General features: G+C 35.7%; 1 protein-coding gene across 8 annotated transcripts; it reads right to left on the bottom strand.

Moving 5' to 3' along the window:
• On the bottom strand, positions 1-23,359 carry LOC111396679. Of its 8 annotated transcripts, XR_002703041.1 has the most exons (10): positions 23,097-23,358; positions 21,719-21,868; positions 10,308-10,422; positions 10,082-10,230; positions 8,549-9,667; positions 8,101-8,135; positions 7,826-7,997; positions 5,611-5,740; positions 440-899; positions 1-324 (listed from the first exon to the last, which is right to left on the bottom strand). XR_002703041.1 is itself a non-coding variant. In XM_023023131.1 (8 exons), exons 1-8 carry the CDS (start codon positions 23,241-23,243, stop codon positions 292-294), a joined length of 1,920 nt encoding a protein of 639 aa, XP_022878899.1. In that variant the 5' UTR covers positions 23,244-23,359; the 3' UTR covers positions 1-291. The 8 variants fall into 8 exon arrangements, 4 of the variants coding, with proteins under 4 accessions (XP_022878899.1, XP_022878900.1, XP_022878903.1 ...); XR_002703040.1 differs by lacking the exon at positions 440-899; XR_002703042.1 differs by lacking the exon at positions 440-899 and having other exon boundaries at positions 5,629-5,740.
• Between the last annotated feature and the right edge of the window lie 707 nt (positions 23,360-24,066).

Genomic DNA, 24,066 nt, shown 5'->3' with positions numbered 1-24,066 from the left:
TAAAAGGGATTGATCTATGGATGTAAAATATGGTCTAATTAGTCCTTCCTTTCAAACCTGTCACAATAGTTTCAGTTTTAACAACAATATGAACGAAACTCTGAAGAAGGGTAAGGGTCACTATTCTTTACACCAATTTTTAGCAAGCATGGTTCTCAATTTCAATTTCCCAACTAACACAATTCTATAAGAATCTCGCAAAAATTGAAGAAACAAGAACGGTATAAAGGTACCAAAACACTTTAACCAGCAGACAAAATAGGCAGCATCTTTTAGTTATAATCCTCTGAATTAATAAAATCCCCGATCCCTATGTTCAGCAACCTGCAATATGAGAAAAGGGTGTGGGTTATGCGCATTTAGCAAGAAAGAAATGCAATATTATAATATAATCACATTTGTTTAACATTTTGAATAATTAAAATAAAAATGTTTAGACCTTTTTGATTCAGTTCTTAACATTGCTTTTGAAGGAAGAATTTAGTTTAAAGTTTAACTCTGCAGTATGAAGATCTCATATGTAATTACGCATTGCCCATATGACAGATGGGAGGTCACAATTTAGTTGCATGAATCAAGTGCTCCAATTGTTTCTTCCCAGTTTCTAGGACGGGGATGTTTTTGAAACTAAAATCTGATAATGTAATGAGCAATCTATAAAGTTGCACTGAAACAGATCCCCAAGAGGGCAAGACTGAGGAGGATAGGCCTCAGCTACCCTCCTCAGCTACCCTAGGCTTGTGCCATGAGGTTTGAACCTCTTTAAATCAAGGTCAAGCCTTCACAAGGGCCAATTGAAGTATGAGCTTTATGGCCTCTAACAAAAGCTTCACATGGAGGCAGACCTCAAGGCGTGTGCCTTGAGTCAAAATTCATTCTCAGAATGCAACAGAAATATCCTGAAAAACAAATAGTGGTGCCTCCAATTATAAAATCTTAATTTAAACTCTAATAACATGATGTGACATGCACTAATATAAACAAGTGAATAAAAACCAGAATACACTTGAAAACTACGAAAAAGTCTGACAGTTTAGGAAGGTAGCAGGGGGAGGGCTGCAGCCTGCAGCCAGAGCATGCTGTAGCTTCACCAATGCAATCAGGGATATAATGATTAAGGGAATTCAAAAAATCGACGTCTTACTAATAAGGGTACTCACAGTTCATATGAACAAATGGAAATAAAAAATAAATCTGAGCAAGAGGAAGGTGCAACGATACATGTTATTACTTAATAACTGAACTTGGAAACCTACCTCATTGGTCACTGAACATTCTAGTGTGTTATCCATCCATCACCGTGATGGATTCCATTTCATCTCTTTTACGGAATTGCTTACGTGGCATATCGAAAGGGTTAAATATATCATTGGTCGGTGAATTATAATTCATGTTACTACTTAATAACTGAACTTGGAAACCTACGTCATTGGTCACTGAACATTCTAGTGTGTTATCCATCCATCGCCGTGATAGATTCCATTTCATCTCTTTTACGGAATTGCTTCCGTGGCATATCGAAGTCCAGCACCACTTAGATGTTATATATCACCACTCAACAAAATTAAAAACAAACACACTAACTATCAAATATACTTAATAAGACTCGATGTCTCTCATTGTAAGAACTCTCATTATATGGAACCAAAATCACCACTAAATATGGTAGCAATCTGTTGAATTTTATGCCCAATAATAAAGAGATGAAAGAAATAAATCAACACAAGTATTTACATGATTTGACGATGTGCCTACGTCCACGAGGAGCAAAGCAGAGATATTTTATTCAGTATGAATAATAAGGTTATATCATTAGTATTTATACTAACCCTAACTCAAACCCATACAAGACTTTAAGGTCATACAAGAAAATACCCTTACACCGTACCACGGGGCATTGCCCTCGCAACCCCAATCCATTTAGCGTCAGCGTCCCAGGCAAACAAACAGTAAATTAAAACTTACAAGACCAGTAAACCTACGTTCCACTCTATATTAGCACATACACAGCACAATCAATTACAAAATTAACTAATGGTAACCTATAATTTTTTTTGGAAGGCAGTAACCTATAATTTTAAATATGGTAAAAACAATCTATTTATATATAATACAATTATAGTCGTAATCTTCAACGATCTTTGTAATTTTATTTAACCTCATTAACATCCCCCTCAAATTGATGTCGGTAAAAGCATCAATTTGCAATCATGAACTGGCGAAGATGATAAACTTGTGCCCACAAAGAAAAAAATCCAAATTAGAGCAATTATGTACGAAAATTAGTGACGAAGAGAGACCAAAAATAACAAATAGTGTAGAAACAACTAAGAACTACTTCAAAGCCACTCCAAGAACAGTCCAAAGACATCTCAGAGAGCTCATACCCCAAGAAGAATTTCCAAAAGAAAGTCACGAAGTGTGTCCACACACATAGTGAGCTCTACTTATTGGAAGAACTCAATCGAACATATAATGCATGTTCCGACAAAAGCTCTAACGGCCAATGCACCGGACCAAAAATCCAACGTTATATTGCAGACCAAGATGCTACAGTTGGAAGAAATCCCATCGAACATCGTACACCAAAAAAACTCAAAGATGATCCTTCTCTGAGAATTCAAAACTCTAACTCATCATCCGAGCAACCAAAACTCATCTGCACTCCCATATCTCTTGATAAATCCCCAGCAACCAAAACTCGTCTGCACTCCCATGTCTCTTGATAAAGCCCGAGCAACCAATCAACACCTAATCTTGATAAAGCCCACTGCTTTGAACAAGAAGAAGCCTTAAATTTGAAATAATCCAATAAAGCTGTAGGCCTAAAAAAATTAACTTACGCCCAATCTAGAAAAAAGATGTTAATATTTGCTCAATCAACAAATAAACCAACAAATCAATTCGCGGCAAGCCTTACTAAACTAAAATAATTAACAGCACAGCCCAATAACAAACAAAAGAAAGGTACAATCTGAAAATAATGTTTGCGGCCCCGGAGGAACAAACAAATTGAAGGCCGAATCCCCAAAAAAAGCCTAATATCATTAAACCGGCCCAACAATATACAACCCAATTACCCAACAAACGCAGCTCAACCTGGCCCCAATCACCACAACCCATTACCAAGCACAATTCCAACCCTACACCATCTTCCACGCTCACCGCACCATTAGGGGTTCATACCGCCAACTGAATTTTCACATCATCAAATTTGTCACCTGTAACTGCGCTCGTTGGAAACCACGGAACACTAGGACAAGTCTAGGTATGATCGTGTACTTGACCATGCACAATTTGGACTCCACATTTGTTGCATATGATCGGTGAAGTTCCAAAAGTACACCCAAAACGGTGGGAAGTGCAGAAATGGGGCTCTCCCATGTGCATCCACTCTGATGGAAGAGACATTGCACTTTAACGTCGCCAATTTTGTCCACTAGTGCTTTGTTCGATTCAATTAGTGGCATAGATTCTGATTCTGTCACCAAGTATCCATCATAAGGGAAGGCACGGCTGCTATTAGCAACATGTGCCAAGCAGGGTTTGCAATATAGATGAGTGCACTGAGACTGAAGTGCTTCATTTGGGTATACAAGTGTGCGACAAAGTAAACAAAAGAACTCCCCTAGGTACGTATGAATGTCAATTATGCACTCTATATCAAAACCTAACTTTTCTCAAACATATACTCCAACGCAAACGTGGCACCAAGCTAAATGTGCAAGCATTAGCTCGAATTTCTAAATACTATTTTACCTTGACTAGGTTTTAAAACCTTAGTGTGAGAAATAAATAACACTTCAATAACATCGAGTTCTATATATGGAGTAGTGCAGGGTAGAGCACTTGAGGAAGATGCTATGGCCTAGCGAGCAACACCAGGCCGCTAGCCGGAAACAAAATTCAAAGGTTAATTTGTTTAGGATCAAAACTGCTCTAATACCATGTCAAATATACTTAATAAGACTCGATACCTCTTAATATGAAAGGTTCTTTCATTATATAGAACCAAAATCACCACTAAATATAGTAACAATCAATTATAATATTAACTAATGGTAACCTATAATTTTAAATATGGTAAAAAAAAATCTATCTATAACACAATTATAGCTGTAATCTTCAACGATTTCCGTAATTTTATTTAACCTCATTAACACTAACAATAACATCTCTTCCGACTCCCGTGTTCCAACTAACCCCTCCACCGCCAAAGAAGAGAATTCTCTAGCTTTGAGCTGCAACATAATTGTTAACAGAATTGCCCATCCATTTGACTCTTCAATTTCTAGGCAAATAACCAGATCTCCAAGCTTCAACGAAAAGGAATACTCTTGTTTAGAGCTGCATCATAGTCACAGCCACCACCAGCCAATGCCAAAGGCAGAACCCCAAGCACCAAAAAAGGTAAGTCACTATAACAGTCCCAAAGTGTTAACAAAATCAGCCTACAATTTTTGTTTGATATGATACGGTCATTTGGCCAGAAACTTACTGCTCCAGAACAATCAAGGGAGAGATCAGTTTAAGTAATTGTGCTTTAATCAAGGTTTGTTTATTTTAACTATGAGATATTGTAATTGGGACAGTTCTCATTATTAACAGGTAACCAAAAGAACAAATTAAAGGAACTCAAAGCATCATTTACATTTTTGGAATATTAAATATATGGTCGTCTTGTTATTCAGGGAACTCAAAGCAATAAGAAGATTGGTTCAAACAATAGCAGTTCATAGATAACATTGAGCATTGTATTTTTAGGTGGTTGAGGAAGAAGCTGGGATTCAGTTGTTAGGCTGGGGTGGGAGCAGGTGGAAGTGGGGTGTCAAGGAAGGGGAGAGGTGTTTGTTTAGGGGGGGGAAGACATTTAACCCATTTGTCTCCCATTCTTTCAAAACTTTTTTTTCTACTCATTTTCAACCATACATTTACAGAATAAAATATTTTATGCGTAAACCCAAAGTTTTTTCCATACTTTTTAATCATACATTCTCTAAAAATTCAATATTCAAAACAATGTTTTTCCAAAAAATGGCAACCAAACAATGGCTTATTATTTAGTTTTATTTTATCATTTCGCAAACATGGCAATTTTTAACACAAATGACGCCACGTTGGATGTCCATCAGCTACGTAAGCAATTCTTCAAAGGGTTGAAACATAGTCAGCCTCAGCGATGATGGATAGGTAAAATGTTTAAGAGTTCAATGACAAATAAGATACGTTACAAAGTTCAACCATTTAGTAGTAGCGTGGACTATAGTTCAAAGACAAAAGATATAAAAGTTAAGAATATAGTTAAAAATTGAAATTTAAAGATGTATATCAAATACCTCAATTATTTTTAGTTGGATAATGATTTAATCAACCTATCATATCCTCAAAGAGCTAACAACTGTCTGTCTTTCTACTTAATTTTTAAATCTTCTCATATCTGAAGACAATAGTGATGTATATGCATTATAAAAATTATCATCGCCAGGGTGACAAAGCAAGTTAGTTTATGAACTATAGTCTTTCTTCAAATAAATTGACCACAAACATGAGTAACTCACGTTCAAATGTTTTGCGGAAAAAGAAAAATAAAAAAAAAATAGTAGTCTTTACCAAAAAGGAATGTAAAACCTCTATAAAGCCTTGAAATATACTTGAGACAATCTGGACTGCAACATGAGAAATGTAGCATGGCACAAGCGCCTGAAACTTTGAAATTGACTATATGCATTGCAAGAACTCACTGAAAAAATAGAAATCAAATAAACTTGCAGAAGTTAGGTACAGGTAATAGAATATCAAAGCAAAGCATCAAGATTAATTTACTGAAAGTAAGCTACATATGTCTGATAAAACAAAGAAAACATTTGAAGGTCTCTTGTGCGCAAGGCCAATGTTCCCTTGGTTAATCATTCTTGTTTCTTGGCAACAAAAGATACTGACATCTTATTCTAATCAAGGCCAAAAATGTGAAATTGAGCCATCTTAGCTTGAGCAGAACTGGGATACAATGCACACAAAGTACATAGTAAATTTTAGAGGTTTGATATAAGCTGACGATATTACAAAATAGCAGATAATTGCAGGTGTAAAAGAAACACAATTGATTTCAAAGTAGTAAGGTACAATATCCAGTCAAGTTGTATCACAATCTTCCTCTATTCACGTAATAAAAGATGAGAATAGCATAATAATCTTTTGTTTGACCAAATGTACAATTTAGGGACACAAAACATTAGAGTCAAAAAGGGAGAATCCAAACCACAAACCAAAATAAATAAAGGAGCTGTACCATGGAGAACAGGGAAATAAGAAAAGAAGGGAATATGATAGAAAGAAAAGATGAAGGGAAACAAAAGAGATCATGCCCATAAATTTAGTTCATTTGGCTAACAACAAGAAAGGGAAAAACGATGACATAAAATCTATCGTTTTAAACCATAAATATTTTAGCAGAAAATGGCATCATTCTTTCCCCTTCATTACCCTAGATTCAAAAGCATTATAAAATACCACACTATGCTTTATAAGTTGTTCCTGTTGAAAATAGCCTACTTTACCAGAATATAAAGTCTGCGTTTGAGCCCCATTATATAAAAACTCATTTTCAACCACACATTCTTCCAATAAAATAATTTTACACACACCCAAAATTTTTCCCAAATCGTTAACCACGTGTTCCCTAAAAAAACTATTACAAAACACATTCTTTAAAAAAAAAAAAAATGGGGCTCAAACACACCTAAATTAGTTAGACATTAAAAAGTCCTCAAATAAAATATCTATAAAACTATAAAGATAGTGAGACATTAACTCCAACAGGAGGACTGGAGTATTCAACCTATCTGAAATAGAACTAATAAAGACAAATAGATCTGGCAGTCATCCAATAAGAATGATTGCACATAATTCTCAATCAAACCATCATTTATCAGACAATTTTAAATAAAATCAATTTTTACACAGTACAATAGTATCATGGTTGACATCTCACTTAGTTAAGTTCCACAATTTTAAATAAAATCAATTTTTACACAGTACAATAGTATCATGGTTGACATCTCACTTAGTTAAGTTCATAATATTGGAATATCTTTACTCAAATTTTAAAATATTCACCAGCAGTTAGTGCAGGTTCATAAATACGAACATGTTACAATTCCTGCTTAATGCAAATATGCAGCCAGTTCAACACTTGTTCTACAGTGACGGACAGGTGATTATTTGATCTAAGTCAAATTCAAATTAAGCTTTCAACCCACTTTTTAAAAGCCAGTACTCTTTGAGATGTAGTCCACAGGAAGATTAGTCTCATTTGTCAACTTCATGGCTAGTTATTCCTCGGTCAATAAGAAAGATCATCCAGAATGTGACTGTAACTAAAAATAAACCATTCTCTTTGCTTCTACTGGTTGTTAATATAAATGACTCCTACAAATGATCCTTATTTTTCCTAAGTGTATGCACCGAACTTCTAAAATTCATAGATATATTGAGATGCTGATTTTTATGAGAAAGACGACAACATCTGACCTCCATGTCCCAACTATTTTTATCCTCTTCTTTAGTAGGATAATTTATCCCCAAGCGAGCTTCAGAAATCCCACATGCGTCAGAGGTACAAATGCAACCACTTACGGTGCAATATCATGCAAGTACATGGAATTTTTAAAGCATATTAAGATGGCACGTGTCTATTAATATTCCCACTCCACATATTTTTGTGGACGGGACAAGTTCTTATGAAGCTAAGTGTATAGAAATGAGCAATTTCAACCAAATTTCAAAAATTGATCAACAAAGCAACTGCGAAGAAACGAGATTAGACCTTAGAAACCAGTCGTATTGATCTTCTGGGGAAAACTTTCTGACCAAGTCGGTAGGCACTTCTTAAAATTCTCCCATCATGTTGATGGTAGCCTTCCTGGTATAAACCATTATTCCTCTTTCTCTTGTGAACTCTGCCAGATACACAGTCTTCCGATCTTTTCTTTGATACCCTGGTAACATGCAAATGTCCCCCAAAGAATATCATTTGATGCCAGGATTATCACATTACATTAAACAGTCATAAGAAAGTCATAGAATGAGAGAGGTGATTACCGAGAAGCTTTTGACCCACCAGGGCCGCTCCCTTTCTGCAAACAAGAAGACATTTTCGTTATCTACCAGCAGAAATACTAGAATGAAGTTGCAAAATACATGGCTTATGCAGAACATGCTGCTAAGATATCCCATAGAAACTAAAAATAAAATCTGCACTCTCCCAACAAGGAAAAGAAAATAAAAAATATCAATGATTGTCTAATATGGTAGATATATAGCATATTACTTGTAAGTGACAAGCATTGATTACTTTGTCTACTCAACTAAGTTATTAAATTCATCGCATATGTAAACAAAGTGTCTCTAGCCACCAACTTGATTTGACTAGTGTTGAATTATGTGCAAGAAATGGCACTAGACCATAAGGGTTAAAAGCTCAAAAACTATGGTTGAGGAATTCCATACAAGAAGCAAGATCTAAAAGATGAAATTTAAAATAGATTACCGATTCATCAGGAGTTGTGGGTACATAATGGAAAGAAGCATTGTGATGGACTTCAGTGGCATTAGCCAAACCAATGTTTCCTGTTTCTGCTACATCTACCACAACAAAGCCCATTGAATCGTCATTTTCCACAGTAGAACATGACGCGTTTTGTCTAAGCATTGCAATGCCAGACAAGTGCATCTCAACAGCACCACTTGCTGTTGAAATAGAACATGGGACTGTGCAATTATCTGGTCTGTAACTCTCCTTGAGATCTTCATGACACTTCACACGACCAAGCTTTGTATTTTGATTCTCTGGAGTACTTACCAGTCCATTTGAAACCATACTAACAGAATTGCAATGGAGTTCTATTGGAGAAGTGTGGAACACATTTAACTTCTTGGCTTCTGTTTCCTCATTTCCTGTACAAGATTTTATACCAGGTACTGGCGCGTTCTGGATAAAGGCATTAAGCCTGGGAAGGCGTAGAACTTTATTTTTATCTTGCAAGTGCATAGACATTTCTACAGAGACAACGCATGGTTTTTTCATTATATTACTTGAAAGCCCATCATCTGCATTTGGATATTCAATTCTTGACTCCCTATTTTTTCTAGCGAATGAATCTGGAGAAGGGTCAGTATGTGCACAGTAACTACTAATTCTAAACCCTGCATCCACATTACCCATAAATGAACCCATCAGTTCTTGATGAAAGCTCTGAAATTTATCCATTTGCAAATCCTGAAAAATGCGCACTTCATTTTCCAATCTCTTAGACCAATCAGGCAGGCTTGAACTCAAATCGACGAAAAGGTTTATTCCTTCTTCTGATCTGACACAAAAGTCCAAGGAGGAAACTGAAGTAGAAGATTCAAGAGGAACAGTACCATCCATTGTAGACGTACTATCTATATGTTGAGATCCAGCTATACTGCCAACGCAGTCTTTTTTTGAAGAAAAATAATTGTTTGTGCCAGTACTGATTTGATGGGACTTCCGAGGTCTGAAGTTATATACTTCACATTGAGTAAGGTTCTGTGCACAGGTATTGTCCCATTTCTTGCTGTTGGAATGCTTTTGGATGTTGGACATTGAGCACCCGACTTTTTCAACGTTTTTGAAATCAGAAACCTGAATTAACAATATACAAGAAAGATGAGTTTCCAAGAGGGTTGGTAACAGACATGTTCAAATGCTTAAATGACCTACTGTCCCAAAGATTTAACTCTTTTGCATATTGCTGGGCAAGCCAAAACGTAGCATTTTACAGAAAGAGGCAATGAATGAAAAATGATAAGATGCTTTTCAATATATTGAAGTGGGGCATCAAGTTGTAGGTATACCATGGATAAGCTATTTGATCCTGCCCGTGAATTATACAATGAAGGGCAGGAAAAAATCTTCCTTTGGACACGAGATAGCATATGTTATCATTGCAATCCTTGACCCCATCCTTTTTTCAATTAATTCACAGACATTTCAATAAGCCACATGGAGATATTGGATAAAATGATCTTATCATATAAAGAAGATTAGACAAACAACCTTATCATGAACTCCTGCCTCCTTGAGATTTCCTAGTTCATTGGTTTTAACAGTTTGAGAGTGAATTTCCTGGTCATCCTTCTCTCTCGAACGACTATAAATCCCATGACCATGTACAAAAGATGCAGTAAATTTTCCCTTGCGATCTTCTACACCGAGAAATTAGAATATTAGACTTTTCATAGTTGCAGTATATCATCGGGCATTAAATAATAACTGCACAGACCTTTATTGACTTTGGTTGTCTCGCTCAACTGCGCTCCAGAAAGCAGTCCTGTTAGCAGAGATTTAGAACAGCCATTCGAACTTTCCACTTCCGAAAATAAATTCAAGTTCATCTTCTGAAAATTTGCCAAATATCAGGAACCTGAAAATTATATATGCTATGGGAACTAAAGCAACCACATAGTAGTAACACAAAACATGCAAGTCATTTAATTGTTATATGTAAAACAAGCAAATGAAGTTTATGCTACCTGTGAACATTGCCAATTGATTACATTAATCTAGAAAAGGTGTACGGCAGGGTTTTCAGAAAGTATTACGCTGGGCTTGAAGAAAGAGGATCAAAACTAGGTTTATGAATGACATCAAGATTATGTTGGAATGGGCTATGATCATAATCCGTACTACCATTAGTAGAGTTCAGTGACCCTCCAGTCCTGTAAGGTTTCAGCAATGATCAACTTTAAGTCGGCATTGTTTTATATTTTTCAGTTAAGCTATCAAAAGGCATACACTATGGGGTCCCATGAAATAGATTTTGTGGATGGAATTGTATTGGTGACTGGGACTAAAATAAAATCATTTCCAGATTAAAATTGTGTAGAGCAAGCGAATGAAAGTTGTCAATTTGAAGTACCTCTAGAAGGTAGTAACAATTTGAGGTCACAAAATAACAAAAATTGACAATTTGGCAATGCTCAGGCTCCCAGGGAAGAAGAAATCGCTCATGACGTTACTCAAAAGAAATCGCTTTTGGGTTTTTTGTGATCGTCATATTCTCGCAAGATTACGAGAATTCTATATGTTTATAAGATCACAAGACAATGCAAGTCGAACTATTAAGAAACAACATCCATATAAATATTTTATGGATAAAACAGATATAAGAAATAAACATATAGGTGAGTTGGTAAGGATAGCATTGAGGATACATTGCACACAAATCAATTAAGATTGTGTGGGCATATCTTTAGAACTAGCCCTAAACATAAACCTATAGTGAAAAGGTCCAATCTAAATTCATATGTAATGTGGTAATCAACAAGCACATTAGGCTTTATGGTTTAACTTCAGAGATTATACTTGACACAACATCATAGCTGCCAACCCCTATTGTTAAGTGAATGACGAACCCTGCTTCAATTTTAATAGCAAAGAAGCTATCTACAGAGAATAAAGCTCAACCAGATTTTCTCTACGCTAAATATTTCAAGCACAAAAAAGGAGCCTAGTGAACAATTAATGTTATAGTGCCAGACAAAAATCCTGTAACAGATTGTCAAAAGAGAAGTTTTAAGCAAAACCTTAGTCCTTCCAAATCAATATATACCTTACTTCCCACTGTTAATTTTACATTTCCTGTTTCGTATCCACGAATTAGCATCTACAACTCATTTCCTAAATTGAAGTCAAGTGAGCTTAACTTTTCTGAGTAACTCATTACTCAATTTATGACATCACCTCGACTGAAATGGTTAATGTCAATGAATTATAAGGGGCAGATTTAGAACATTTATAGCAACCATCACAATGAAGTAAATATTGATGAGAAAAGTATGTTCAAAAGTGATCATTCCCTAAATTGAACTCAAGTGACAATGTCTTAAAGATTAACCTTTCTAAGTTACTCATTACTCAAATTTATGCTCGCAAATAAGGTAAATGTCCATGAATTAGATGAGAAGATATAGAACATACATAGAAACCATCACAATGAAGTAACTATTGATATTAAAAAAAAAAAAAAAAAAAATTCTTAGCTACTCACATTAGACACCTAAGAATTATCAAAATAATTTTGGGGTCCATTTTGCATGGCTTCTACTTTTGCTTCCCATTTCAGTCTCAAAAGCTCTTTTTTACATTTTAAAAATCATGCTAACTGGGTCCTTAATCCACTAAGGACATAGAAAAGAGAGCATGTAATGATAATTATTAGATAAAGAAATAATGAAGAAAACGTTTTTTTATTTTATTGTACATAAATCTTACACTTCACCTTCAATATATACTACAATACAATGAATGGAAAAAGGAAAGATAATATTCTACCACAAATTATTTCCTAAATTAGTCCTAAATATTACATACTACAAATATTACAATCTCCATAACTGAAGCATGATTGATACGTGATTTTCACACTACCCCTCAAGTTGGATCGTAGATATCGATCATATCCAACTTGCAGATGCAATCATCGAATATTTGTCTCTGTAGTCCTTTGGTGAATGCGTCTGCAGTCTGTTTTTCGGTAGGAATGTAGATCATGCAAATAGTTCCACTTTCAATTTTTCCCTTGATGAAATGTCTGTCCATCTCTACATGTTTGATTTTATCATGTTGAAAGGGTTGAGTGAGATATTGATAGCTGTTTTATTATCACAATAGAATTTGTTCGGAAATTTTGAGAGAATCTGTAGTTCATTTAAAAGTTTCTTCAGCCATAAACCTTCATATATTCCTTAAGCAGCTACTCTAAACTTTGCTTCCGCGCTACTTTTGGCTACTACATTCCGTTTCTTACTTCTCCACGTTACCAAGCTTCCCATACAAAAGTACAATAGCCAGTGGTTGATCTCCTATCTTCTGTTGCTCCAGCCAAATCCACATCGGTGAATACTTCTACATCTCTTTTCTCATTTTTCTTGAATAGTAGTCCTTTTCCAGGTGAGCCCTTAAGGTATCTCAAAATCCTATATACTGCTGCTTCTAGATATGTTTCCCTTGGAGCATGCATGTGTTAACTTACCACGCTTACTGCAAATGCAATATCTAGTCTAGTATGAGATAGGTAAATTAATTTTCCCACCTTGATATCTCTCCTTTTCAACAAATTCTCCAGTATTATCTATTTTCCTTACCATGTCCATGGTAGTATCACATGGTTTACACCCGAGCATACCAGTTTCAGCAAGGAGATCTAGAACATATTTTCGTTGTGACACACTGATCCTATTCTTTGACCTAGTTACATCCATTCCTAGAAAATATCGCATTTATCCCAAGTCTTTCACTTCAAATTCTGCATTTAATTCTCTTTTTAGCCTTTCTATCTCAACTGCATTATCTCCGGCGAAAAATATGTCGTCAACATAGACAATTAGGTAGCATGATCTGATTGCCCTTGTTGGTATTCCTGTCCTTTTAAAACGTTTGCAAATCTATCAAACCATGCCCTATGTAATTGTTTTAAACCATAAATGATTTCTTCATTTTGCATACACCCCCTTCATTTTTCTCAGAAAATCCAAGTGGTGGTATCATATAGACTTCTTCTTGCAACTCCCCATTCAGAAATGCATTCTTAATATCCGACTGTTGGAGTTGTTAATCCATATTTGCTGCTAGTGATAGGATAACTCGGATTGTGTTCAGTTTTGCAACTGGTGCGAATGTTTCTGTGTAATCTATGCCATAGGTTTGAGTATATCCTTTTGCAACCAGACGAGCCTTGTACCGTTCTATCGCTCCATCTGCTTTATATTTCACATTAAGCACCGATTTACGCCCAACAAGTTTCTTTACTCTTGGAAGTTCCACCACATCCTAGGTTTTGTTTGCTTCCAAAACTTTCATTTCATCCATCACTGCTTTTCTCCACTTCGGAATTTTTTTTTTTTATAGATAATTTTATTACTTAAAAAAGAATACACGGGGGGGTGTACAATCACTTTAAGCCAGTAAGGAACAACATGAAATTAAGCAACCCGTCTAAAGGATCTTTAGTCACACCATTAAACCAAAAATACAAAGTAAAGTAAAATCTTTCTTTTATCTGCTCTCTTGTCTTTGTTTGGTCTTCGAAGTAGCAGTTGTTCCTTCCTCTCCACACGCACCATATAATGCAACCCAGGATAAGGTGCTATGCTAGTTTGCTATTCTTATCACGAAGTTTTCTCCTCCATGCCCATAACACGTCCTCTATACGACGAGGCATCACCCAATCCATAGATTGAGAACCAAGTATACCGTTCCAAATCCAACGAACACCATCACAATGAATGAACAAATGATCAATCGTCTCCCCATCCTTCTTGCACATATAACACCACTCGGTTACGTAAAAGCCTTTATGACGAAGATTATCCACCGTTGAGACATATCCCCTCACAATTGTCCACAATAAGAATGCCATCCGAGGAAACAATTTACATTGTCACACCAACTTCCAGGGGAATGAATTATCCACACATCTCAGGAGGGAACATACAATCACCCTCTCCTACCCGAATTTGTGCCTCATGTAGAAAGGTCATAAACAAAGAATAATCATCCAATTCCCAATCTCGTAGACCCCTCCCAAAAGTAATATTCCAACTATAGCTTCCATTATGAATGAGTAAAAGATCGATCACCATAGCAGAGGGCACTGAGACAATGCGGTGCAAGGAAGGAAATCCCTCCTTCAACGGTTGATCTCCACACCAACAATCATCCCAAAATCTAATCTCATTACCACTTCCGACCACAAACTTCAGTTTATCCAGAAAATCACTCCATCCCCGTCGGATATACCTCCACAAACTCACCCCATAAGAACCATGATCCTCAACCGTACACCATCCCCCATCGGTCACACCATACTTCGCCCCAATGATTTCTTTATAGAAGCTCTCCCTCTCCACTCCAACTCGCCACAACCACTTGCCAAATAAGGCCCTATTGAACAACACAAGGCTCCTCACTCCAAGACCCCCCATCCTCACCGGCAAACAGACAATACCCCAATTTACCAAATGGAGTCTCCTCTCCTCCCCCAACCGTGCCCACAGAAATTCTCTTTGAAGTCTTTCTAATCTCTTTGCCACTGCGACCAAAATGGGGAACAATGACAAAAAGTAAGTAGAGAGATTGGAGAGAGTGGATTCAATGAGAGTAATTATGCCTCTCTTAAAAAGGTACATACGCTTCCACCCTGCTAACCTCTCTCCATCCTTTCCATAATACCATTCCAGATATGTGTACTTTTAAATCGTGCCCCTAACGGGAGCCCTAGTTATGACATCGGCAGCTGCGCAACCTTACAACCCAATATATTAGCTAGCTTCTCCACGTTATCGACCTCCCCTGCTGGAATAGTCTTAAGACTTCCCCAAATTGATCCACTTGGGAATTTTCAAGGCCTCTTAAATTTTTTTGGAATTTCTGTGCTATCAAGGTTAGAAACAAATGATCTAAATTTTGAAGATAGAGTATTATAAGCAACAAATTTTGAGATAGGGTAAAGAGTGCACGACCGAGTTTGTTTTTGAGAGCAATTGGTAGATCATCAATGTTAGGTGATTTTGGAAAAAGCTCATGAGAATCTGGAGCTATTACCAATTCTGACTCTCTTGGTGTCTCGAGTGTGAGTTTATTCTTATCCTTTGATTTTGGCTTTCTTGAGTACACAATCATCTCTTTGTCATGTTGTTCTTTCTATTCTCTCCCTAAGTTCAAGTTGCCTTCAGTACATGGCACTTTAGAATGTGGTGGTGATGTAGGTAGAGTGTTCGGGATAGAGTGGGAGCTTGGTGGTGTAAATTCAGTAATTAGGATAGATGGATCAAGATTAAGAGGTATTTCCAAGAACCGATCTTCATCGTCATGTAGGATCTCCCCCTGAAGAGAGGTTTGTTGAAAGTAAGGGTTGATTTCAAAAAAGGTGACATCAAGGCTAACAAATATTTTTTTTGTGATTGGGTCATAGCATTTATACCCTTTTGTGTAGGTGAATATCCAATGAATACACAATTAATTGCACGAGGTTCAAGTTTGTTGCGATGATGGGGATGTATGTGGACAAAGACAGTACACCCAAATACTTCTGGAGGCAGATTGGAGGTTATGTGAGTGTTAGGAATAAAATCCTGGAATTTTTGAAGAGGAGTTTCAAAATTCAGAGTACGGCTAGGCATTCTGTTAATGAGGTATGCAGATGTGAGAATAGCATCACCCAAAAATTTTTCTTGCATATTTGTAGTGAACATTGGGGCCCGAGCTACCTCAAGTAAGTGTCTATTTTTTCCTTTTGCAACCCCATTTTGTTGGGGAGTATTGACACAAGAACTCTAGTGAATAATTCCATTGTCTTGGAGATAAGTTCTTAGTGTACTATTGAAATACTCCGTCCCGTTGTCTGTACGCAAAAATTGGATTTTTGTTTGAAATTGGGTTTGGACCATTGAGTGAAAGTTTATGAAGACAGAACGGATGTCGATTTTTTCTTTTAGCATATACACCCAACAAAGTCTAGTACGGTCGTCGATAAATGTAACAAACCACTTTGTGTGGGTGTGATTAGGGGTTCGAGAGGGTCCCCATAGATCACTGTATATTAAGGTGAATGGTAGAGATGGTTTATACATAGATTTTTTTAATGACGAACGATGATGTTTTGCAAGTTCACAAATGTCACATCTAAAATTGAAAAGTGTTTTATTCGAAAATAATGAAGAAAATACGTGTCTTAGATATTGAAAATTGGGATGACGCATTCTATAATGCCATAAAAGAATTTCACTATTCTTAGGAACGAAAACAGAATCACAACTAGCAAATCATCTTTGTTGACTCACATTAGTCTCAAAAGTAGTAGAACCCCTCACACTCTTTAGCACTGTCAATCGTCTTTCCTGATAATAGGTCCTCAAAGACACAGTAAGAAGAGAGAATTAGCGTAGCAATTTGAACTTTTTGTTAATTGACTAATGGACAATAAATTGCATGATAGGTTTGGGACATGCAAAACATTTTCGAGTGTGATTAAATTAGAGATTCGAATACTCCATTTTCCAGCCACTGAGGATAGAGAGCTGTTAGCAATTTTGACTTTAAGATTTCTAGCACAAGTTGAGTATGAAATAAAGAGATGGTGTGAGTCCGTCATGTGATCGGACGCACCAGAGTCGATAATCCAAGGTCGAAATGGAGTTTTGTACTTCAGATGAATTGACTGCAGCTTGATAGCCTTGATCAAGCTTGATTCCTGGATCTTTGTCTTGGTTTCCAATCAGACGGCTTTCCATGCACTCCTAGCATGTATCCTCTTTGTGCCCAAGTTTCCGACAGTGTTCACACCACAGCGACTATTTGTTGCCTTGTGCTGGGTCCAATTTTTCTTGTTTCTCTAAGTACTTGGGCTCCCAAATCAGGCCCACCATATTTAGGCCCATCATGTGAGACTTTCCAAACCGATGAAGGCAAACCTAATCTCCCTTCGGGCACCCTTTCAGGCCCTTTCTTGGCTGCAATTCCTTTAGGCCCAATTTCATGAGGTCCAATTGGCCCAATAAAGTGAGATAATAGGGCTGATCCATCCACACGTTCATCAGGCCCAATCCCTTCCTTCTTCAACATAATCAAACGACGACTCTCCTCATGTCGTACTTCGGCGAAGGCGTCCCGGGTGGTGGGCAGTGGCCGGCAGCTGAGAATTCTGCCTCTCACGTCATCGAGGTCTCTGTCTAAGCCAGCCAAAAATTCATACATACGCTCATTCTCTATTCTCTTCTTATATCGAACCCCATCACTAGGGCAATCCCATGTTTCATCCATACTCAGGTCCAATTCCTACCATAACGAGGTCATTTCCATATAGTACTCAGTGAGGCTTCGTTCTCCCTATTTTGCCTTCCAAAGTTTGGTCTTAATTTCGAAAATCTGAGATGAATCTTCCATGTAGGAGTACATCTCTCGAACACTGTCCCATATGTCCTTCACAGTCGCCATGAAGAGGTAGATTTTGCTAATTAACGATGCCATTGAGTTGACGAGCCATGACATAACCATAGAGTTTTCTGATTTCCACTTTTGCTGAAGAATGGGGTCTGCAGGTTGCTCTGTGTCGCTGGTAAGGTACCCTATTTTTCCTTTTCCTTCGACCACAAGCTTAATGGATTGAGCCCATTCTCTATAGTTTCTACCATTGAGTTTCTCGACTGTGAGTTGGAATGAGGAATTATCAATTCCAATTGACGCCATGGTGTGACCAGTTTCATTCCCACTGGTTCCGAATCCGACGGTGGCTGAAGTTATATTGTTGGCAGTGGTTTCTGCCATTGATAGCCGGGTTTGATTTTACCCTGGCTCTGATACCATAAAGAAACAATGAAGAAAGCGTTTTTTATTTTATTGTACATAATTCTTACACTTCGCCTTCAATATATACTACAATACAATGAATGGAAAAAGAAAAGATAATATTCTACCACCAATTATTTCCTACATTAGTCCTAAATATTCCATACTACAAATATTACAATCTCCATAATTGAAGCATGATTAATACGTGATTTCCACATTAGATTACCACTTGAATTCAGCGAGATTTTAAGCAGTGCTTAAACACTCGATTGGTGAGTTAGCGAGTAGATGTTACCACAGTAAGAAAATGAAAATTTACAAGAACTTAATTCTAGGTGGTGCAGAGAAAGGATGTTCAAAGGAAATTGACAAGAGAGCATGTATTACAATTATTTTGTTGGTGCTTGAATTCATTGAGATTTTCATCCGTGAATCAGAAAGACAGATTTCACCTCAGAGGGACAAGAGTTCGCAAGGAACAAATTTCAGGTGCTGCTGAGCAAAGGATTCAGAAAGGGCAGTTTACCCTCGAGATCTCATTACGTCAACGGTTAATCAAAGCTTCATATTAATCCGTTATGGCAACGTCATTTAAAAGCAAAAACAAGGAAAAAAAAATTCTTGTGTAAGAATATATATTGGTTTATAAAATGAGAATAAAAGCAATGGATTGCAAATACTAGGATAAGCCATGCCAAAAGAAATTAAAGAATGTTTTTCGAGTTGTTTTTCAGCTTGTTATCTGGCCATTGAATTATTACATTTTAACACAACAATTTATCAAATTGGGAATAAAACTTCTCAATAAGTCGGATTTCTAGTTTTATCTTATTTAATAATTCCTATTCTATACTTCTTAGCATACGGTCTGGCTGCTATTTATATGGCCAGTTCAGTCCGTATATTCATCATAAGGATTGAAAATTATGTTGAGAGTGTAACACTTTGCAGATCGGAAGTCTACTGCAGTGAATGGTGGAGGAAATCCGAAATAGTTGATTTCTTTATCTTTTAGTGTAGGAAATGAGATATATAATTATTCGTACTGCAGAACAATCCTAGGAATATAGAAACTAACCTATTACAGCTTTTCAGCACTGCTAAACCATACATTTCTACTGTTTCAAGTAGCATTCATTTGAAAACTATCTTAAGTGGAAACATAAGGATTGAATTGTGACCATTACCCATTTCCGAGCATACATTTCTACTGTTTCAAGTAGCATTCATTTGAAAACTATCTTAAGTGGAAACATAAGAATTGAACTGTGACCATTACCATTTCCGCGCGTCACATGTTGAACTTGGACATGGACTCTACACTTTGTCATCCCCAAATACATATGTAAATTCTTTTATTATTGTTAAGCGAAACGAATGAAACTGTAATCTGATTCTGCTTTGTCTTGACTACCATTTCAAGCACCCAAATTTCTGTTCAATCATAATTTCGTACTGACACTTCAACATTTAAAAAAGCTTAATCAGGCACTGAGGCATTTTGCCTCCATAAAGTGAAGCGTAAGCCTCAAAATAAACCAATTTAGAAAAAAAAAACAAAACAAAACAAAACAAAACAAGAAATTGCTCATAATACATCATATCTTGCAAACAAACAGTTCGATAAAGTATAAAATAATAAATTTTCAACTTAGTAAATCACATGACAAAGTTATAGTCTACTGCTAGAAGTTGAAACAAGTCATAAGTATCCTATAACTTCACCTTAAGGCATAAGCCTTACAAAACCACACTTGAAAAATATGTTTAACAAGTTCAATAAAAGCCTCACGTGAGACAGGGTTTAAGTGATGGGAATCCTAGAAATTATATTTTATGGGATACTTTCCAAATTGAATACGTATTTATGATTTTATATTCTCTATAATTTTAATAGTTGTTTCTTACCTAAATTGATAGATACTCTAGTATTTTGTTAGATATTTCTTACATAAATTAACCTAGTTTAAACCCTGTATAAAGGAGCTCATGCTTTTTATTAAGATACACATTTGAATAGATTTGATACTTTTCTCCCTCTAAATTCTCTTTATTCTCCCTCTCTTTCTTTATCTTCTTCTTTTTTCTTTTCTCCATCTTGTTCTTGTTCAATATTGTTCTACAGCAATAAGCCTCAAACAACTTTTTTGAACAACATGAACAAAGAATACTAAAGCGACAGTTTGCATCAACATTTGAAGAACCTAACCTCTCATCTAAAAACCCAAAACATCTATGAAATTAAAATACTAATAAAAAAAATTACTGATGTTTTAAAGATAGCATGCCAATAGTTTAATGATAATTGTATTGGCGAAACTTCATAGAGAAGATAAATTTACGTATATTCTCATGAAAGAAAATCTTCTATATTTAATAAAACTTGAGGGAGATTGGGTCCTAGATGATGGAGTAGCATCTAAGACACATACAAAAACTGCTGTGCCTGCTATAACCAGTTGATTCCATCTTGCTCGTGGTTCTCTTAATGTTTAATTTTCTTTTCAGAAGCAACTTTGTTTTATGGTGTTTCTATGCCTTTTAGTTAGTTTTCTGGTCCATTAACCATGTGATAGTCATGTGGTTCAACATCCACACTATTGTCTTTTCTTATTTTAGGGCAACAAGGTTATTGATACATCCAATGATTGCTAAATATGCTATACTCCTATAGCTCTCTTAGGGACTCTTTAGCCCTGGAAACGTGAACCCCATCAAAAGTTTACAGCTTTTGTTTAATTTCTCTTTGCTGCTTATCAACTCAGCCATCATTATTACTCATCCCATTTCTGTCCCTGTATCGCCATCTTAAAGTATCATAAATAAAAGGAAACAGAATGAAGTTGGTTAACAATAGCTATATGTTAAAGTTTAAGCTTTTTAAATCTGTCATGATAAGAGAAATTGCCAACATTTTCATATTTAATTCCCATATTTTAAAACAACAAGCTAATATTTAACACATGATATAATCCCTCAAATCAAGCAAGTAAAAAACCATAACAAGAAAGGAAAAGCAATAACAGTACTTGCATGGAGGTATTAATATTAAGACATTTCCAGGCAGAAACATCTTCATTAACTCAGAAAATATAACGGCAAGGATCAAAAGTAGTCAATGTATATGAACTAATTGAATAACAAAAGGTAAAAGATAAAAATATAAAATTACAATTCATCTAGAAAGAGACGTATAGAATTGGCACGTATGTGTAATCATATCACTGATAAATGCCAACAAGAAGAAAATGCAACAATCATTAAAATTGTTCAATATGCAGTATTTAAAATATTAAAAGTAGTTAAAAGTGAAACTAATAATATTATGAAATATGTAAGTTTGACCTGGAAATAGGTGCGCAATGAGCAGAGCAAGTTGACTTTAGTGTCATAAGGAGACAGACCATACTTCCTGCACAATTTCTGAAGCTCTTTCTTGGTAATGTCGGTGTCATAAATCACTTTACTAGTTGAGTTTTTCACCATCCCTATCACCTGTAACACGGATTTCCAAAAGAAACTTCATTAAGAAGATAAACATAATTATATCTCGATGAAAGAAAAATATTCTCCATGTAAGAAATTACTGGTGCCTATGATAAAATTGGGTCCTACAAAAACTGGATCCTATATATAACGACCCGAGCTTCGGACCTCCCTATCTCATACGTATGATATAACGGCTTGGGCAAGAGGCTCGAAGTGGTTATAAGAAACTTGCAAAAAATGGCTGGGCTAGATAGAGCCGAGCTTTGGGCCGTCCTATCTCATACGTATGATATAACGGCTTGGGCAAGAGGCTTGAGTCATTATAAGAAACTTGCAAAAACTGGTTGGGCTAGATAGAGCCAATTGACATCGTCTTGCTTTTGTTTCTCTAAATCTTAACTTTGCATTCCTGTAGTGATTTTGTTTTCTAGTGTTTTTGTGTCTTCTAGTCACTTTTCCAATCCTTTAGGAAGAGAGTGCCAGATAAGTGGTTCAGCATGGGCATTATTGTCTTCTCTTATTTTAGGGAAACAAAGTTCTTTATTCTTGACTAAATAAATGGTTCTATCTGCTCTCTTAAGGGGTTTTTTGCACTGAGAACTTGAATATGTTTAAAGTTTTACTGCTTCGCTGAATTTATCTTTGCTGTTTATCAGTTTGAAGTTGATTCTTGCTTCCTGCATCACTAGACCTGAGACATATGTTATCGTTATTTCTATCCATGTATCTCCATCTTAAAATGTCATATATAAAAGGAAACATAATTAATATTGATAGACAGTAGCCGAGAGTAAGCATTTGAACTTTTGATGATACATGTCGTTAATATATACATTAAGCTTCATAAATTTTCTGACAAGCTATAACAAAACATAAGAAGTCAGAAAAAGGGTAATAAATCTATTTAAGAAACTAAGAAAAAGGGTAATAAATCTATTTAAGAAACTAACTCCCATCCTTATTAATAAGAGAAGCAACTGCCATCTTTCACATAATTCAGCCCCACTTTTTAATACAACATATTGATATTTAACACATAATATGCTCCCTCAGATCCAAGCAAGCTAAATGATAAATTGATATAATTGGCATACATGTAAAATAATTACCACAGCAGATAAATGATAAATTGAAAAATGCAACGGTTATTTAAATTGCTTAGCATGCAACTTTCTAAATAATTGAAAATAGTTCAAAATGCAACTAATAAAATTCTAAAATAAGTAAATTTGACCTTGTAATAAGGGCGCAAAGATTTGAGCAAATTAGCTTTAGTCTTGTAAGGAGACAGACCATGCTCCCTACATAAATCCTGAAGCTCTTTCTTCGAAGCGTTGCGTTCGAAGTTCGACTCGCTAGTTGGGGTTTTCGCCATTTCCATTTACAGATAAACCCTAATAGTTTCTGGATCGTACACTTGTTCTCGAGAGCAGCGGAGAGCTAGAATTTCCACAATAAGAAAAGGTTTTGGGAATTTTGATTAAAATAAACCCCAAATAGGAATGGATGGAGATGATATAATTTTTTATGGTTTAAAAATAACATGGAATATTTAAAACTCCTTTAATTGGCTAAATGCACCATATTTTATTTATTAAAATAAGCCCTCTTTGACACCCATTAAAAAAAATGGTAAAATGCATTATGAAATAATATTTTTGTGAAAAATGTGAAATTAAAAAAAAATTGATTTACATGCAGTATTATTTTATTAAATATTGTGTGATTTAAAAAAAAAGAAAAATGTATTAAAATTTTAATGATGTCAAATTAGGGCTAAATTTATTCAATTTAATTTTTTCTTTAAGTAATTTAATTTGATATATGGTTTTGTTTCTTTAGGATAAAATTGTTTATCAGTCTCACACTTCAAAATAGAAGGGTAGCCGCACTCAGGAATATTTTTCTTAATTTTAATTTTGTGTTTCTACATAGGTTACTTGTGAAACGATTCGTGAATGCTCGTTCCCTACCTCCCTATAATGGTGTATTGACGCATTAAAACAGTTCATTGAATCCCTATCAACTCTCATGTTAAGTGCTTTTGACAATTGATCAATGTTCAGTAATCATAATTGTTAAGGAAATAATTACAAAGTAATACGTTAGCGTTGATAATGAGAATTGTATAAAAAACTAAGCGAAACATGATCATTCTACTTAAAATCATAGTTATGAAATCCACCCAATCATCGACCCTGATA

Source organism: Olea europaea, chromosome 7 (assembly GCF_002742605.1).
Source record: "Olea europaea var. sylvestris chromosome 7, O_europaea_v1, whole genome shotgun sequence".
In the NCBI taxonomy this organism is placed as follows: Eukaryota; Viridiplantae; Streptophyta; class Magnoliopsida; order Lamiales; family Oleaceae; genus Olea; species Olea europaea.
This window is presented reverse-complemented; position numbering and strand designations above follow the sequence as displayed.

What these genes read in the sequence shown, in the direction of transcription:
- LOC111396679 (XM_023023131.1), bottom strand. Translation starts at nt 23,243, where the DNA reads ATGGAAATGGCGAAAACCCCAACTAGCGAGTCGAACTTCGAACGCAAC. An exon ending in CTTTGCGCCCTTATTACAAG is followed by an intron (nt 21,869 to 23,096) that starts GTCAAATTTACT and finishes TCCGTGTTACAG; the next exon opens with GTGATAGGGATGGTGAAAAA. An exon ending in CATTGCGCACCTATTTCCAG is followed by an intron (nt 10,423 to 21,718) that starts GTCAAACTTACA and finishes GCAAATTTTCAG; the next exon opens with AAGATGAACTTGAATTTATT.